Raw genomic sequence first — 18,803 nt, 5'->3', positions numbered from 1 at the left:
TTTTTTTGTGTTTTCCTTATGTGCTTCCTTAGCCATAATGTTTTCACCATTCCTCGGATTGTCTCTTGTAATCTATTACTCTTGTGCAATTTCTTCTTAGCCTTAGGAACTGGTCATGCAGTACATTTTCTCTCAATGGTCTAGAGTGAAAACTGTCAAATATAAGTACATTATGTTTGCCAGTTGGTTTGTGATGTGTAATTGTATACCGACCCCTTTCTTCTGCACAGATATTCACATCGAATAACATTAGTTTGGAATTACTAACTGTATTGGTGAATTTAAAAAACCGATCCCGATTATCCAGCCAGGAAAAAAAAGGTGTTATAGAGTCCCCGTCACCCTCCAAGACCAGGAAAATGTTGTTGATATATCTCTTCCAGATAAGGATCCCATCCTAGAAAGGGTTAACTTCGCTCCATCCGAATTTCTTTTCGAAGTTGGATGCATAGAGCCCTGCCACGCTTGGGGCAAAGGTACTCACCATCATTGTTCTGTGTATCTGTTTATAGCGAGTACCTTCTGATTCAAAAAGGTTTTCTGCCAGTGCCATCCTTGCACACTCCAGGACAATTTGCTGTTGTGTATTGTATGTCTAGGGTTCTCTGGGCAAAAATGTCTTCTAGGACTTGTAGTGTCTCGGTTTGAGGATGGCTATATGCCCAAGTTTACCAGTAAATTCTTAACTGTATCAAATCTGAGTATTCTTTTGTGTACTATAAATATATTGGAGTCTTCTGGACTAGGGCTCATAATAATGCATCACAGAACTGTGAGAAAGGTTCTAGAACAGACCAAATGCCTGACACAATAGGGTGGCCCGAGGTGGTCTCCTGTTCTTATGGATTTTGGGGATGGTATAGAAGTACGGTGTGACCGGATCTTTACTGCTTACAAAATTCTGTTTCCCATTCGGTATATAGGCCCCTGCTTCCGCTTCCTCCACCATATTGCCAATCTCATCAGTGAGCCTGGGTGTTGGATCGATATTGATCTTCTGATAATTCCTTTCGTCTTCTAGGAGATTTATACATGCTCTCTCATCTGCAGAACCACATCATCCCCTTTATCTGCTGTTTTAATCACTATCTCTTCGTCCCCACTTAGTTCCCTTAGTTCTTTTTTTCTCCTTGTTGGACATATTTTGGAACTTTTTTTGGGTGCACTGAAGTTATTTAAGAACTGCTTGTTCAAAAGCAAACATTTGAATGGGAATTGCTGATGTCGGCGGGTTAAAAGCAGACTTTTTCTTTAACCCTGTGTCTCCCCTGTCAGTGGTGTCCTCTTTATCATGGAAGAATGCCCTGAGTCTAATTCTACTAAAGAATTCTACAAGTTCTCAATGTAACTTGAACTTGTCTAAAACAGGTGTCGGTCCTTTTTTTAGAACCTGTATTTGTACCTCACTCAACTGCTTATTTGTTAGGTTCACCACTAGATTCCACTTGAGCTCATACCTGGTGTTGCCTCCTTGCATGTATTGCTTGTCTGTACTCTGTTAGTAATGGTTGGGCGCTAAGCCATTTTTAGATTTTTTTAAAAACCACAAAAAAAACAGTCGACCTTGCAGTGACACTGCATGCACTGTCTCAGGCAACACCTAAAAGCTGCTTCATATTGAAGGTGCTGTCCTCTGTACCTGAGAATGCAGGAGACCAGCGTAAAGGAAACCAGGTGCCACTGAACAATGAAAAGAAAAGAAATAAGAGTGACTAGGAAGCCAACCAATGGTAAGTAATAGGTGGGCTCTAAGCCCTTTTTAGATTTTTATTTTTTTAAGGAACAATAGATCTCGCAGTGACAGCGCATGCACTCTCAGGTGAGACCTAACACGGCTTCATATTGAAGGTGCTCTGTAGTCTGTACCTGGGAGTGGAGAAGACCAGTGCAAGGGGTGTTTCCATACTCTAGTTTTGAATTTGGCTAGGCTCTCACCATATCTTGCAAGACTCGTTAGGTAGAAAATGGAATACTCTTAGTAGAGGACATTGCTCATACTGCCCATCTCTGATCACGTTATCAATTTGTGGAATTATTCTCCTATCTGAAATCCACACAAATCTAGGGTCTTTAACTTTTGTATTTAAAGGGAGTAATAACCCATAGTACAATTAGAGGTTGCAAACAGAGTGGCCAGGTTGAAAGTAAGTGATTGGGTGCTAAGTTGGATAACTTACCTCAGTTCTATCCACATTTAGTTTCAGCCCCCTTCAACAAGTTCAGCAGTTTTTCATTAACTTGATGCAATGGCCACAATTCATTAGTTGGTCGGTTAACATGAAGAACACGTTTTGTATTATCAGCTTCTAAAGTTCAATCCTTCAGCTCTTGACTATTCTAACAGGGGTCAGATATAAATATTAAATAAAGGTGGTGACGATGCTGTACCCTATGTTACACCATGAGTAATGGACAAGGATGATGAGATGATAGAAGAGAGTTTGACTTGCTGATTTCGTCCTTCTAAAAAGAAAAGATGTGGACTAACGAACAGCCCGATCAGATGCTGTCACTAATAATCTTATATGGGCGATGAACATTCCAAATGCTGATGAGGGGTCCAAAATAATTAGCACAGAAATTTCTTCTTAGTTTCTGCAATGTAAGACATCCTATACATTCATGAGTGTTGTGACAATGCCATGTTACGGTTGAAACCAGACCGATGTGTATTCTGGATTTGATGTTGCTCATATTCCTCTGAGGCTGACTTCTGCTGATTTTTTCAAGTATCTTCTCTACCCCACGTTTGAGTGGCAAGGGTTCAAAACTGACAGACCCAATGTGTTTTGTAAATGAGTCACACTGGCCTGCTTTGAGAGAAGATGGGCAATGGCTGAAGTTTCAAGACTGTGAATAGTAGGCACTTACATTTATGCATGCATTACTCCAGTAGGAACCATTAAGCTGTCGACTTGCGTGCTGGTTTTAGAAATGGTAACCTGTTCATGCAATCCTTATTGGGTACTTCCTGAAGATTGAACTGAGAGCTTGAGAACTCCCAATAGCAGAATCCTGAGTAGGATCTCTTATTTCAACTAAAAGTGCAAATTGGACAGACGGAAAGAATTGTACAATTTGGTGCAATCGAAAGAAGTAATGGTTTCCTCTTTAGTTATGGGCGGAGTTAAAAATATATACTGAATCGCTTCAAACAGTTATCTTGATTTATTTATGTTTTGTGAATAGAGTCCACTCGGGTAGAAAATTATTTTTGTTTTTGCACAAAAATTATCTTCAAATAGCTATTGCAAGCAATCTTCTAGTTATTCTGGGCAGTTTTACTGTTAGAGGACCTTCAAAGACACTCATGGTGCCCACAGAACCTTTTCTCTGCTGCTATCACTAATAAGCTGGTTCCTCCTTGAGCACACAGGTGCCCAGATGTCACTACGTTTTCCAATATAACTGATCAACACAATCAAGTGAAATATCAAGGTCCCTAGGACTACTTTGTAGTACATCATTGAATTTTTCCAGTTATTTAACGCTTTGAGCAAAAACCTTTTGGAGAGATGCCCCTATCGGTTTGGGCAACCCTGAGAAGTGGTTACCTGATCAGGAAGTGTTGCACAAAGTGATCTGTCCAAGGACTTCGATAAAGTGATTACTTTCTGCCATACAAAGGATCAAGTCCAAACAATACACTTAATATGTGATGGACAGAGGAAATACCCCTCCCCCTATAGACAAGATGGCACCCCTCCTCACTCTCCCCCATGCCCCTTCATCTTCTCATAACGCCCATCAGGCCCCTGGGTTTGCTGGCTCTCACCCTACTATTCACCCTCATTCTAGCAACCGGAACAACCCTCACTACCCGCCACCGGGGTTCCCTCCACATCCTCCTCCTAGCCCTCTTCCCCGTCAAACTTGGAACCTGCCCCTCTCCCCCCCGACCTCCTTACCCCCTTATCTTCCTCGCTTTTATTCCAGTCACTTCTCAACATAGAACTCCACCTATCAATCCTGACGTTGGAACTTTCATCTCTCAGGAAAGACTTTAACGCCCTTTCCTCTACTAATCTCGCCAATCATACCTATACCCAGGGGTGTGGAATTTAATAAAATATCTACTTGTCCATGGGGCAGGTTGCTTCATAAATCTACTTGTCCTGTAACGGAATCCACTTGTCCCTTATGTGCCATGTAATGCGGTGACAAATTATGGCAGCAATCTCATTATATAAGAGCTCCGAAATACCCTTTCTGATTATGCCAGGGCTCCTATTATAGAAGGGTTTGAAAACTAGCAATTCCCTTATGTTGTCACGTTTCCGCAGATCTACATACTGGCGCTGAAGGTAATGGTAAACAGTTCCAGGGCTGGAATGCCCTTTTGAGTCTGTGCAAACCTACTAACGTGCATGTTTTAAGGGTTTTCACCAACTCTTCTCTAATCTTTTCCCATTGTGAGAAAGGTTGGAAATTTACTCCTGACAATGGCAGACTTAAAACTTCTTCCAGCGTTGGCAAAAAAGTGGTTGGAGGGAAAGTGAACTTGCAAACACTCAGATTTTCACATGAGCAAATCTACACCTGCATATTTGCTCATGATAAAATGCTGTCAACAAATATTTTCTAGGAGTACTATTTCTTGGCCTACTTCTGTAAAGTTTTGTGAATTCATAAAAGTTGTATATCTGCACTTAATGCAGGGACATGAGTGCACTTTTGAGACTTTATTTAATAATTGGGCCTTTAATTAGGTCTGGAGTTAACCATGACCTTTTGTGTTTATTAAAATTCTGTCTCGGTTTATCGGCTATCTTCAGTGTGAGTGACAGCATTCTGTTCTTTCACATGGAGCATAATCGACGCAGTTGTTTTGTTCAGTGCAAGGAACTACTGTGGCAATGTGTGCTTTTTGAGACCAAAAAAATGTTTTGCTTTTGCCAATGTTTGTTATAATGATGAGGGCCCGGCAGCTCCCATACCAATAAGGTTTTATAAAAACCATGCCAAAACAAGTCATGCATTGACAAAACCATGGCTGACCAACAATTTCAGACCTATTGGCTTTACCAATGCTTCTTTATTTTTATGTTTCCCATAATCTTATTAAAACTGGTTACACTGATTTTCCATTAGGAATATTTTTGAGAAATACTAGCACACATCAACACATTTTACCAAACGATGCTTAATAAAAACAGTACCTAAAATGTTACAGTAGTTTAGCAAAATGTTTTTGCATTTATTTGTGAACATTTTATTTTGAAAGCAAAGAATGATAAATCTAGTTTTCAAGCTTCTGCATATATTTGCATCTAATCAGAGAGCATTCTAGGAGCAGTATACATAGCCTCATATTGCTAAACATTGAAAATGTGTATACACATTTTTATACTGGAACCACTGTCAGTAGTACAGTCTGAGCTTACAACATGTACTTAGATCACTCACCCTAATAATATACTTTTTTTGCATTAATGCTCCATAAATACAAGTTTGAACAGCATTAACACATGGACAGAAATATTACCTTAACTGCAAGCAATGCCTTTCCCTTATCCATAATGTGTTACTGTAAACTGGCAGTCAAAGGGTTTGTGATGTAGGGGGTTGGGCCTACTTGTCCCCAGGACAAATAACAAATCAAAACTTGTTGCCCTTGACCCCAAACAATATGTCTTGGGCGTCCACATCCCTGCTATACCATGGGCTCTGTACAAAATAACACTACTTTCCCTCAACAAGGGGGTACTACCCCAGTGGTATCTCATCAGGTGGACCACCTCCCGATAACTGTTCTCTTAGACCGCCCCAAACCTCGAGCCATCTCTCCTCTCCTGACCTCCCGGACCTAAATATCTTCTACCCCCCTATCTCCACAACTATTGACCCTCCGTCACTGCACTCCACCATTCCTGTGATCCTGGGGAGAAGCTGTATCTCTGCCTCCCCAGGCTCGCCCAGACCACCTCCGCAACTCACTACTATCCTTTCTCGCTCCCCTCCCCCCCCCCCCCCCAAACAATCCTAAACCCCTCAACTGCATGCTGGTCAACTGCCGATCGGCTGCCCGACATGCAACAGATATCTCGAAAACCATCCTTAGTGAAGCCATTGACATCGCATTTCTTATGGAAACCTGGCTCAATGCCCACTCTTCATCTATTCCTGGCCTGCTCTGTCCCCTGGGTTACTCCATCCTCAGAAAAGACAGGCTTGACAAAATTGGAGGGGGCCTAGCCATTATCTATAAAGATGAACTTCAACTCTCCCTTGTTCAGAACTCCGACTGTGCTACTTTTGAATACATTGGAGCGGAACTTAAAACTCAGGGTTCCCCTCCTATTCGGATACATAATATCTACCATCCCCCCGGTGACCCTCTGCCCTTTGTGGAGGAATTGTCTGACCTTCTTTGTCAGTCCTCGATTTCCAACTCCAAAATCCTCTTCCTCGGAGACTTTAATATCCACTGGAACAAAAGGGATGATCCCTCTGTTATCCTCCTCAACGATCTACTCGACATTAATGACTTGAAACAACTTTGCCATTCGCCAACACATTCCAAAGGGGCTACTCTCAACGCTATCATCACAAGCAAAGATCTGGCTTCCCTGTCCCACATAGTCCACATTGACTGGTCTGACCACCGCCTCATCCTCTTCATGATTACCAGCGCCTTGCCTCCCCCTTCCTCTAAAATCATCAAACATAGGAAATTAACCAGAAATCTTCACCTTATTCCCCCTGGCGAACTGGAGACTAAAATCAAAGCACAACTACAACTTACACCTCCCTCCCAAAACGCAAAGGACCTTGCCGAACACTACAACAAATCCATCTTGGAGGTCCTTGACCAAATTGCCCCAGCCAAATTAAAACTGCAAAAAAACAACCCCAGCAAATCCTAGTTCAATGCTGATCTCAACAACGAGAGACGCTCTCTTAAGCTGACTGAACGCACATGGAGACAACATCCTTCCCCCTCCAATCTTGCTCTCCTCAGAGCTGCAAGGGCTAATTACAAAAAACACATCCTCAATGAAAAGGCCTCCTACTTCCTTGCACAACTCGACCGGCCAAAAAATAGACCCAGGGAACTATTTAGCACAGTCAAGAAACAAACAGCTTCTGCCCCCACCAAATTGATGGCCTCTGTCGAAAGATGTGAAGAAATTGCGAACTTCTTATTTTCTGAAAAAATTGCCAAGATTGATCAATCCTTTGCCTTAACCCCCCCCCTCCACATTGCTCATCACACCCATATGACTTTCCTTCCAAGTCCCCTTTCACACCTTCACCCCCTCCTGACTCTGTTCATCTCCCTCTCGCTGTCGCCCCTCTGGAACTCTACTTCACCAACCCTCAGCTAAAAAATAATGCATCTTGGCTTAACTTCAGCCCAGTTACAGAGCGTGAAGTCCTCATCATCATCCCCAAGCTTAAACCTTCATCTCATACCATGGACCCTCTTCCGGCTAACCTTGTTCAAGATCTAAAACATATCATTGCACCATATTGGACCACCATCATCCACTCCTTCGTGGCCTCGGGTTGTGTCCCTGTTTCCCTCCAGCTTGGCCTATTCACTCCCACCCTCAAAAACGCTACAGCCGAACCCAATGACCTCAACAATCTACGACCTATCTCTAAATTTCCTCTCCTATCCAAGGCCCTCGAAAAATGCGCCCAGCTCCAATTGGACAAGCACATTGACTCTTTCAACCTTTTGGGCACTTTTCAGCCAGGCTTTAGAAAGGGCTGCAGTGCTGAAACTGCCATGCTCAACATCATTGACGACATCCATCACTCCCTCGACAAGGGGGAGGCCTCTTTTCTCATTCTCCTTGACTTCTCTGCTGCTTTTGATACTGTTAACCACTCCGCCTTACTCAATACCCTCAAAAATCGTTTCGGCTTCAATGGTCCTGTCCTCAAATGGTTCTCCTCCTTCTTCCAGCACAGAACCCAACAAATTAAAATCAACAACTGCCTCTCTAAACCTATACCTGTCTCCTTGGGTGTCCCCCAGGGTTCTATTCTATCTCCTTCTCTATTCAACCTCTTCATGGAACCCCTCACCCTCCTTCCTAAGCAAGCAGGAATCAACTTCCACCTTTATGCTGATACCCAACTGTACTGTAAGATCAAATCCCATGCCGACATTCTGCACCTCAATGATGCCCTGACTAAGATTCAACACTGGTTCCATCACAATCACTCAACCCTAAAAAAACGGAAATCGTTCTCCTCGCTCCTAAAGGCAACCGGCTCCTCATTCAACACTGGATCTCTGACCTTAAAGCTCTCAACTGCGCTCTTTCCACTTCCAACGCAATTAAATCCCTCAGTATAAGTATCGACCAGAACCTCAGTCTTACCCCCCACATAAAAAATTCGGCCAAAGGAGCTCTCTTCACTCTCCATCACCTCAAGAAAATTAAACCCTTCATTCCTGCTGATGACTTTAAATCGGTTGTACAATCACTGGTACTGTCTAGATTGGAGTATGGTGACGACATTCTCTCGGGAACACCGAAAGTCCACTTAGCCCCAATCAAATCAGTCCTTAACCTCGCGGCCAGGCTTATAACTGAATGTAAGCGGTTTGACCACATCTCCCCTGCCCTGAAAGGTCTCAAATAGCTTCCCATCGAAGGTAGATCCTCCTACAAGACCGCTTGCATTACGCATAAAGCCCTTCATCAACTCACCCCATTGTATCTCTCGGATAAACTCCACAAAGCGGGCTGCTCGAGAGAATTGAGGAGCACCAATGCTCTCATGCTAGTCCCTCCCTTGTTAAACAAGAAATCTACACAAACACGCTCTTTTGCTGGAAATGCACCTACTATCTGGAATTCACTCCCTAAAGATCTACGTTGCAACCCCTCCTACCTCAGCTTCAAAAAAGACCTCAAGCTGCTCCTTCTCAACAAATACTGGGGTCCTTAATCCTTGCCACCTAACATGGTTTCTAGACCCGCCCCCGACTCTACTAGGTTTCCGCTACATTATACCTGACTACCTTCCCCCCCTCCTCTAATTCCTGCATATTTGTCTACCCTCCCCCTCTAGTTCTCTTGTAATTACCACCCACTCCTGCATGCTATCACCTTTCCTATCACCCTTCTCAGTCCCCCCCTACTTTTATACTTCCTCCCCCCGCATCCCTGACCATCCACGCTAGTTTAACTATTCAATACTGGCTAGGGTCCAATGGTATTCCTTATTTATAGTCCCATGTTATAACCATACCGTGTAGATTGCTCTAATTGTTTTGCTTTTTATCTTTTTTAACAAATGTTATACTGCAATTTATTTTCATCACCTAACCATTGTAAAGCGCTCTGATACCCTCGGGTCTAGCCAGCGCTATATAAAAACTTTTAAATAAATAAAATAAACCTTGTGTTCAATTGTTAAAACTTTTGTATTAAAGGCAAGCGTATCAGAGTTTGGAAAACAGTACCGCAGACATTAAAAATGCTCAGACAAAGACTATTACCGGAATCCAGTAGCCTACAGGAGCTCTCTTAACTACTGGTGGAGAAAAGTGGCACTAATACCTGCGGCCTGTAACAGGTTACGGCCTTTATAACTGTTGATTCGTCCCACTATCTTGACCAACTCCGCATGATTTTTCAGAAATCAGGGTAGCGAACCCATTACTTACGACGAAGAAGGGATACGACATAAGAGGGCATCCTTATATCCTGAGCAATATAGAATTATCAGTAACTTTGGCTTCACAACCTTGTTCCCTATTGGGAGTTGCATGATCCAGGGGTACTAAAATAACCAGGCCTGGATATAACCTATTCTAACCGGTAATTGTACACCTTCACCATGCAGTAACAAGTTTTTTTTCCTGGCAGGGGAATAAGATGTGGACCCAGAATTACCTGGTTCTTTTTTCCATGGAGATTCCTCATTCCAGGACAGTTAAGTTCCAGAGCAGGTGGTAAGTGGAAGCGAGGGGCATAGTGAGTCACAGGGTCTGAAGGCTGTTAGCGAGCAGGGGAAACTGTGGGCTGGCAGTGTTGAGTAGTCCATGCCGCCTAAGGGCCGCAGGAATGGGTCAGGTAGGGGCCTGGCTTTGCTTGTGCCCGCAGCCACTGCCTAATCCTCACTTTATTTTGGTGATTGCCTTTTCCAGGCTGGTAAAACCATGCCTGGTGTTCCCGCACCCAGAAAAGATAGACGTGGGAACATGGGCATTTGTAATTTGGTGAACCCGCATCTTACCTGGAGATCCTGCTGTGTCAGGCTTATGTGCGTGCCCAAAAGATAATTATGCTCCCCAACACTGGAAAGTCGTGTCCGGTTCCTGCCTTCGTGAATTTTTGCAGCTCCTGGCTTGTACATACGTGGAACTTGGTCTGAAAAGGCAAAAGGTGAATAAACTGGCAGATATGGCGCAGACTGGAAATCATATGACCCTGCAAATGTTCTAAAAAGATCTTTAAATGTCAACTTTGGGAAGCTTGAGCAAACTGTCTCTTTAAATATTATTACTACTCCAGATTATTCAAAGATAGTTGGTATCCACAGATGAAGAGACAACATACACCTTGCATAAATAGGTCTAAACACTCTATTTCATGCAGCTCTTTCTCCTGTTTCAAATATTGCTGTATCTATTCTGTCTCCGAGACTGAGAAGGATGTTTTAAATTAATACTAGGGGGATACTCCAAAACAAATGTATGCTCTTCACACTGTGCCCACCCTCTAAAAGCTGCTTACCCCTCGTGGAGCACATTATCACCATCCACCATTCCCCCTCTCTAACTCCGCATTATAAACTCTTACTTCCCTTATGGCAACATGGACCTCTTTCTTTGATCCTGACTCCATCCTTTACATAGCCCCAACTTCGACCCTATCATAGTATTGCAACTTCAAACGTTATGCTAAGAAATGCCAGAACTTCCCCATTTCAGTTTTTGTGTGATCACTTGCTCTCCAACTTTCACTCTCTTGTCACACACACTCTAAACCACTAGATCGCCCATTAATCCACATTGCGTCTAATGTCATTCCTTCCTGTTTGGACTACTCTCTGACTCGCATATCTGTTTTGATTCTACCACCCACCACCATATTTAATACTCTAGGCATCCCCAAGCAAAATATCCCAAGTGGCAAATTCAAAAACTATCTACAAAGAGGCTCGCAGGACCTGTGCTTTTGATGAAGCCAAATCAAGGTCTTACACAGCCTTTCTCGTCTCACGCTAATCTCTGCCTCAGCGGGTATGTCCCACCATCAGCTCTCTCCTTCCTGCTTGATTCCCTACTCACTCTTGATGCTTTTGCTTCCTACCTCACCATTAAGGATCTCCACTACAGGAAACACCCCTTGCACACTACGCAGGGCCCTAGCGCCTACATCCTCCTCGGTTCCTCCCTCTGCTGCCATATACTCTACCTGTGTTGACTCTTTTACCCACATTTCTCTAGCGAAAAGGATCCCTTTTCTCTCCCCTGCCAAACCTTCATGCACCTCCTGAGAGCCATTGCCCAGCCACTTAGTTAAGCCCCTTTCTCCAGCACCTAACGTCTGACCTCACTCGTCCACCTCTCCCTCCTGCCTGTTTCAGAGCTGCATTAGTCCTGCCTTTGTTTAAAAAAACCTGTGAATTCCCCAGCTCCTCATGTTCCACTAACCATCCAGTATACCAACCGCCATCCTTCTTCAAGCGTTTTGAGCAACTACTGATCAGTGTGCTTTCCCACTGCCTGTTGCAAGTTGTCCTCTGTCTCTTACTGGTGTCTCCAACGTTCTCCCTCCCACTCGCCACATCCTTCTGTATGAACCACTCTGCAGCGCTGTCGATGATCTACGGTTGGCCAGTTTGCTCAGTTCAGAGGTCTGTATGTGTCCCCTGAAAGATCTGATTCTTCCAGCTTTTTGGACTAATACTGTGGATGCCCCCACCACACATCCCATTGCTAAATTCAGAGGAATACTCCCAGACCACATTTTTCCTTTGGAATATTCTAACTCCTGAGTTTATTTCCCACCTGACTTTTGTCCCTTTGATGTAAATAACTCTCCTGCCAGCGAATGTTCCTCCTGTATAATGTGTTCAATTAGAAGTATTACCATCAGTGCTATAATCTCATTGATGAATCTGTACTAGAAAAATACATTTCAGTACTATATAGTTTGCCCACCATATGTATGTATTTTATATTTTTACTTGTTATTAAAATGTTTTCTCTAAACCACCTGAAAATGCAGTGAGCAATAGAGTAAGTTAATGAAAAACGGTTGGCAACATCCAAGCTACAACTGATAACAGGTCGTTAGCAAGGGATGTTTCAATAGTGCTTTGAATTAGAGCAACAAAGAGGAAGATCTGACTGAAAAACAAAGTTGACTCCATTACAAAGGAGCCAGTAGCTCAAAAGAATAAAATCAGAATGAGGCATAAGGAGGACTCGATTTAGACATCAGTCATAACGAAGCAGAGCGTAGCGAATCACAAGGAACATAAGATGAGATCAAGGAGGATTCACAGGGTGCCAAATAAGAATAGCATTTAAACAAAACATAAAAAAGTGGGAACGCAGTCCGCTGGCGGGCGCCTCATTCTGTATGTGCATGCATGCATGCATGGCTACTCATGCGCGCACAGTTTGAAAGACATGGGCGATATTTTATTCATTCTCTTACTTAAAGATTCAGATACCACTTAGAGCCGCAAGTAAAACATGAATTGGGCAAAAGCTTTTGTTTTTTAATGTAGCAGTCCAGCTGCAAGTGGAAGCTGTCTGGCCCCTGAAAAAAATTAACTAAAAAATTGTATCAGGAGGGGTGATGAGCAACAGAGTAACCAATGGGAGGAGACGAAATTGTGGAGAGGGACGAGTGGTAGCAAAGAAAAATGGGCAGGGGGAGCAATGGAGGAGCTTGAGGTGGAGGGACTTTGGGAGGGCGAAAAAAAACCAGTAGGCATAAGAATGAATAAGCTGGAGGTGTGGCTAAAAAGGAGCAACACAGAGTGCACAGGAGGGAGTTGGCGGTGGGGTTTTGCGGGAGGGGATGCAGCACATGGGGCAGTGAGCGAGAAACATATGCACTCTAATGAAGTGCGCAAAGAAAATGAAAAATGAGTTCCTGAATGCGAGCAGTGGAAGTCGTGCAATCAAATAGATGATAAAGAAGAAATGCTTCAGGGGAGGGACAAATACAAGAAGAGGATGTAAATCTACAGAATGAGGTACTAACAAATGGGAGTGACAAGCATCCAACTCATGGTAAGCAATTGGATGGCTCTAAGCCTACTGTAAGTTTTTGGTATGGTCCACAAGAAGTCTTTTGACAACAGAGGGCTAAAGCCGCGCGTAGGTGAGACCTAAAAAGAAGACAAACACAAGCATTCTGAATGGACTGTAATGTAAGTGTTAAATATTTGAGAAAGCCCACTTACACAGATGAACGATAACTGAAATGGGGAAAAATCTGCATTTGCAGCAGTAATTTATAGGCTGATAATGGAAGAAGATATTTTATTTTTACCTTTTTGTTTTGAAATACAAACAAGATTTTACATTAGCGGCTATCTGTGGTGCAAAGGCCAAGTAGGGCCTGAACTGTGAGTTCCGCGCAGGGGAATAATAAGGAATAGTAACAGGCGTGTACGCTACTCTTAGGTGCAGTTTAATTACCAATAAGGGACACTCAACAAATAAATACAAGGAGAATCTGAATAATGGCTTACTGCCACCCCCTGTTTTGCCCGATGGGGACATCCATTGGCATCATCTGTGACAATTTTGATTTATTGGGTCTCTTTTGTGTAATGCTGCTGCATTACCCCCTCCCGCAACATCCTTCTGTACCATTCTCCCTCTAATGCATCTGCTGGTTGAACTCTGAGCTCTCTGTTGCTGCTGATATCAGCTACTGATGCCCTGGACTTCAGCCGTGCCCAATCCTGCTAATGCACTCTGGCCATACTGTATGCCATGCTGAGGCCGTGAACCTCCTCCACACCATGCCACTGCTGATGTGCGTTGGGTAATATCCGGGTCACCTCTGTAACACGCTGAATTCCTTTGTGCCATTCCAGTGCTCTCCATCCACTTTGTGGCATACCGCCACTGATATCCCACAATTTCTTATGCCCTGATCCCTTCTGTGCCATGATGTTCCTGCATAGTGCTACTCATGCCCTGACATCTTTGCTGTGCCACTACTGGTGGTACCTAACCATTTCTTCTCTGTCACTGCTGATCCAATGCATTTCCTCTATGCTGTGCCAATACCACTGCTGATTAGAGGTGGAGAGCCTACAAATTAAAAGGGCAACGTGAGCCAAGAGCCTGGCTTGACTGTTGCAGCCCACACACGAGCGGAGCGCTGAAAATGTTTTCCATGTAAATTATACAACAAAACATCTCATGAAACATGATAAAGTCTCTTCAAAATTTATTTTAAAAGTGCATTTCAGGCTCATGCCTTGCTTGATCTTTCAGCGGCTCTGCCACTTCTACTGCTGATGCCTTATCTGCTTTATGCTTTGCTAATGCTCTGTGATGACCATTGCACAATGATGTTGCTAATGCCCTGGGCCGACATTGTACCATTCAGTTGTACCTTAATTGTCTCTGTCCAATGCCATTGTTGATGCCAGGCGTCGTCTGTGGCTTGACATTGGTGATGCTCTGCTTCTAATGCTTCTCAGTTCTATGCTGACTTTTGGGGCTGTGTTCATAACAATCTGCTCTTGGTCCACAGCTCCCCTTCTCGGTCATCGGCGCCTTAAATGGCGTGCACATGTTCGGTAATAACCAGGAGGTCCTGCTGACGGCCACCAGCACTGAGAACACCAGGGTGGTATGGAAATCTTTCCATGACAGGTGAGTGTGTGAGCGAGTTCCGTCCAATATCTTATTCTGGTGTAGATTTAGGAAGCCCCACCTAGTCTGCTGTTCAGTGCTAGCCCAGTGTCCTTCCCAACCTTGCTTCCTCCTCAGCTAGTCGTCTTCAAGCACTGCTCTGTTCATCATGGTCTGCTCTCTCCTGCACTGCTCTCTCCTCCGCTTCTCCCTTCCATGGTTCTCCTCTCCAGCTCTGTGCTTATAGGCTCTGCCCTCAGTTACACTTTTTACAGAGGTCCCTTGTTTGCTGGCCTTCTTTAGAGTGCTGCATTCTGGGTAGTACTGTTCAGCACTGCTCCCTCCTGGCCCTTCCAGGGACCTCCATCCTGGGCTGGTCTCTCTTACCCTGCTACCACGTGTGCTTCTCCCTTTAATTCTTCTCCCGCCTGTGCTGCTCTACTCCAGATCTTCTCCCTTCTGGAGTTGTGGCTCTCAAGCACTGCACTAGTTTATCATGTTCAGCGTCTTCTGTACAGTTCCCTTCAAGACTGCTCCCCTCCAGCTGTGCTCCCTGTTGGCCTTCTGTCCTCCAGTGCTCCCTCTTGTTGTGTTCTCTAATTTGTTGCCTCCTCTGAAGCTGTGCTCTTCTTGGGATTCACCAGTTAGGGCCTGTGATCCATCAGCTCTGCTTCCTTCCGGGATACCCCCCTCTGGGTGGTGGCCATAGAGCACTGTAGTCTTCCGGAGAGTGCCATCCTGTACTGCTCAATTAATTACTTCTTGCTCCTACAGTACTCCTTCCTTGGCTCCTTCCAGCACTGCCCCTCCTGGCTGCTTCCTCCTGTAGGGTGTTGCTGCTAGACTGCTCTGCCTGCACAGCTCCCTCATGTGCTGCTCCTCTTTGATATTGCTTACCTCCATGCACCAGGGTGGCCCCTCCACCGTTCCCCATGTGCTGATCCTGCACTGCTAACACTTGAGGTTGTCTCCTTCAATAATTCCTCCTTCAATAGTTCCCATATGTGCCTCAGCGTGTGCTGATCCCCTTTTGCGTACTGCTCAGCTTTCTGCACTGGGGTTGCCCTCTACCATTGTTCCTTCCTCATATTTAGCTCAGATGCTGCTCGTCTCACACAGTGCTTACCCTCCTGTACTGCTTTATCCCACTACTCTTGTGCCCTCTGGCATGTTCTCTTTCAGAAGTATTTTACTGAATATATGGCAAGCCTAAAGGAATATTTTTTTAGAAATAAGTAGAAATTACTTTGTTAAAGCATGCTAAAAATTTGCATTAAGAATAGCCGAAATGAAGCTCTATGATTAGGTTTAAGTAATGACCTCTTAAAAGTAGGAACCTCCAAGTAGCCGGAGTCTAGCAGCGCGGCAGGTGAGGCTTCTACAGGTCAACCATGAGCCTTGGGGCTTCAGTGAACGTCCCTCTGTAAAGCTTCCTGTGCCACCAAGTATGAAAGCTGTTTGTTTTGTCACAGACTGTCCACCCCTGAGGAAGATGTGGACAGGGACAGACTTGGAGCATCCAAGCCATTCATCCCACTACAGCCTTTATTGCAATATACAAGTCAGTTCCAGAATTGGAGTCTGGGGTCTAGAAACCACCTGCTCAGAGGGCTAGACCCTGCCTGATCTGCCGGCCAGACCTCGCCTGCTGTGAGGGCAACACCTTGCCTGTTGTGAGGGCGAAACCCTGCCTGCTGTGAGGGCCGAACCCTGCCTGCTGTGTCCTCGTTCTGCAAGGTCATTCATGCAAAGTTATGGCACTCTGCAAGTATTCATGGACCAGACTCATGCTCTGCAAGTACTTTACAGTCTCTATTATAAAAAAAAGTTGTTCGTAAAACTTTGTTTCAGATAATGTCCAACTTGGCCAATCATTGGAGTTTGTCAAGACACCCTCACCAAATACACCCAAAAAAGAAACTCATGCTTAAGACTTCCAGATAACTTAAAGAAATCATTTATATGCTATAAAAATGTCTCTTAAATCAAGGGGTTTTACTTGACGTATGTCCTGGTGAGGAAAGCAATTAGTTGTCTGAAAGCCAATATTGGACTGTCATTCAAGATGATGAAGCGCCAGGGTTTTATTCCCTGCCTGTATGAGAAGTTTAAAGGCTCCGTTGACTTAAGGGTTGTGTACTTCTATTTGCGCAGCTTTCCAAGCCCTGGAATTTCCTCAATTTCATGATCACTGGCTAACACAACTAAATTTGGAAGTTGCCTTTTGGCCTCACCCTGTCATTTACAGAGTGTATGGCCATAGGGCGGCTTACCTCAAGGACACTTCATTTTGCCGCAATATACCTTGGATATGCCTCTTCCACCAGCCCCCTTTCCCATTGCAGCATGGCATCTTCTCTGGCTCCTTTTGCTGTTATGTGCCTCTGGCTTCATCATCACCCATGACACTATACTAGAAGACCTATGCTGTGTTTTTTCCTTTGATCTTTGCAGCATCAACCTGATTGTGATGTCATCGGAGGTAGACTCCAGTGATCTGTACCTGAATCGACTGCTGGACAATGTCTTCCACGCAATGGTAAGTGCTCTTTGATCTGTGCAGTACTCTATTGACTTCCAACAACAAAGGTGATTTGCATCTTTCATCTGGTTTGAAGCCATGGCTTTTGTGATTTGCAGTTGAGGACAGTGAATAGTTTCTTCAGCATATGTGGGTGATGCAACAATGAAGATGCTGTAGTGTGACAGTGGCTGTTTCACAATGCTTTGTCTCTCAGACTTTGGCTATAGACAGTAGAACTTCACTTGGTGAAGGGGGTGTTGTTGAAGGAAGGCAAATCCTCACTGCTAACATTTTAGGCCATATGTGTTTAGCAGCTGTTTCTATGGGATCAGGGCTTGCTAATGTATTTTATAAACAAAATGCTTACAGCTTCATACACTTACTTGAGATCCTTCCTTGTAGGTTTTCCAATGTCCCCTAAGATGTGATGTAGATTCTACAGATGATCTGCACTAATCTATCTTCCGTTCGACATTTGCATATCCAATGACAGCTGTAATTTCTCTGCTTCATAGTTGTTTCACAGACGTCTGACATTTTATGTATTTTCTTTAAAGGGAGTCAATCTTGCCCAATCCTTCTTGGACATGAGTAATCGATGTCAAATGGACAAACATTGTCTGAGCCAAAATAGAATACAGAAGTAGTCCATCTCCCCTTCATCGCATTTATACACCTCAATAGTTATGAGGGTTGTTTATTCATCTTTTCCTTCGACAGGTAACAATCTCTTGAACGCAGGTACACTGCCTGTCTTAATCAAATGACTGTAGATGTAACCACTTACTTACTTTCAATTCCATCTACCCAATCTTAAATGATAAAGACGCTGTCTTGCTTCCCCAGATATTATGGATCAACACTGTCTCCGCTAGGAAATAAATGTATACAAATGCCATTTTGACTGATAGATGCCAAAAAGACATTATTAACCCTGATGCATGTGGCCTTTGCTGAGTCAGTGTAACACTGGGGGTTACAACGAGACATTACCAGTGCTTGTTCTCCCTGCTGGATTAGTGATGAACGACATTGGTGTAGGAAGGTGGATATCTGACTATGGTTATCCCCAACTTTTTGCCTAGTGTCTAGCTTGTTTTTCGACTTAGTTGGCCTAAGATCCTGCCATTCAGGGTCTCAGGCTGTCTGCTCTCTCTTTAAAATGGACTCCATATACCCTAGGTACATACGCAATTGGTAAGGATCACCTTATTGGACCCTGTACAGTTTACCCTAGGTACCCAGGGCATAGGTGTACCCTAGGCCTCCCAGGGGCTGCAGCATGTATTATGCCACCCCTGGCCTGGCCTTCCAATCAGACACAACTGGCTGATCACTCAGCTGGGGCAAGGTCGTGTAATCACCCCTTGCTTAGGCATAGTATACCTATATCTACCCTTAAAATAGACACATGTGTACCTGTGAGCCACTCCTATCGCAGGCCTTAACAATCCTGGAGGCAGAGTGCTTGGT

General features: G+C 44.1%; 1 protein-coding gene across 5 annotated transcripts in view; it reads left to right on the top strand.

The window, feature by feature from the left end:
* Nucleotides 1-18,803, top strand: part of FUZ (fuzzy planar cell polarity protein) — a 138,532-nt gene that overhangs the window by 17,029 nt on the left and 102,700 nt on the right. For 3 of the 5 annotated variants that reach the window (XM_085616182.1, XM_085616183.1, XM_085616186.1), the window contains exons 2-3: nucleotides 14,706-14,827; nucleotides 17,261-17,345. In XM_085616182.1, coding sequence (XP_085472308.1) covers nucleotides 14,706-14,827; nucleotides 17,261-17,345 — 207 coding nt within the window. Of the gene's footprint in view, nucleotides 1-1,623; nucleotides 1,731-14,705; nucleotides 14,828-17,260; nucleotides 17,346-18,803 lie in introns of all 5 variants that reach the window. The other 2 variants (XM_085616185.1, XM_085616184.1) reach the window with 1 other exon arrangement.

This window comes from Triturus cristatus, chromosome 7, assembly GCF_964204655.1.
Source record: "Triturus cristatus chromosome 7, aTriCri1.1, whole genome shotgun sequence".
NCBI lineage: Eukaryota > Metazoa > Chordata > Amphibia > Caudata > Salamandridae > Triturus > Triturus cristatus.
The sequence above is the reverse complement of the archived record's forward strand: the minus strand, read 5'-3'. Positions and strand labels throughout refer to the sequence as shown.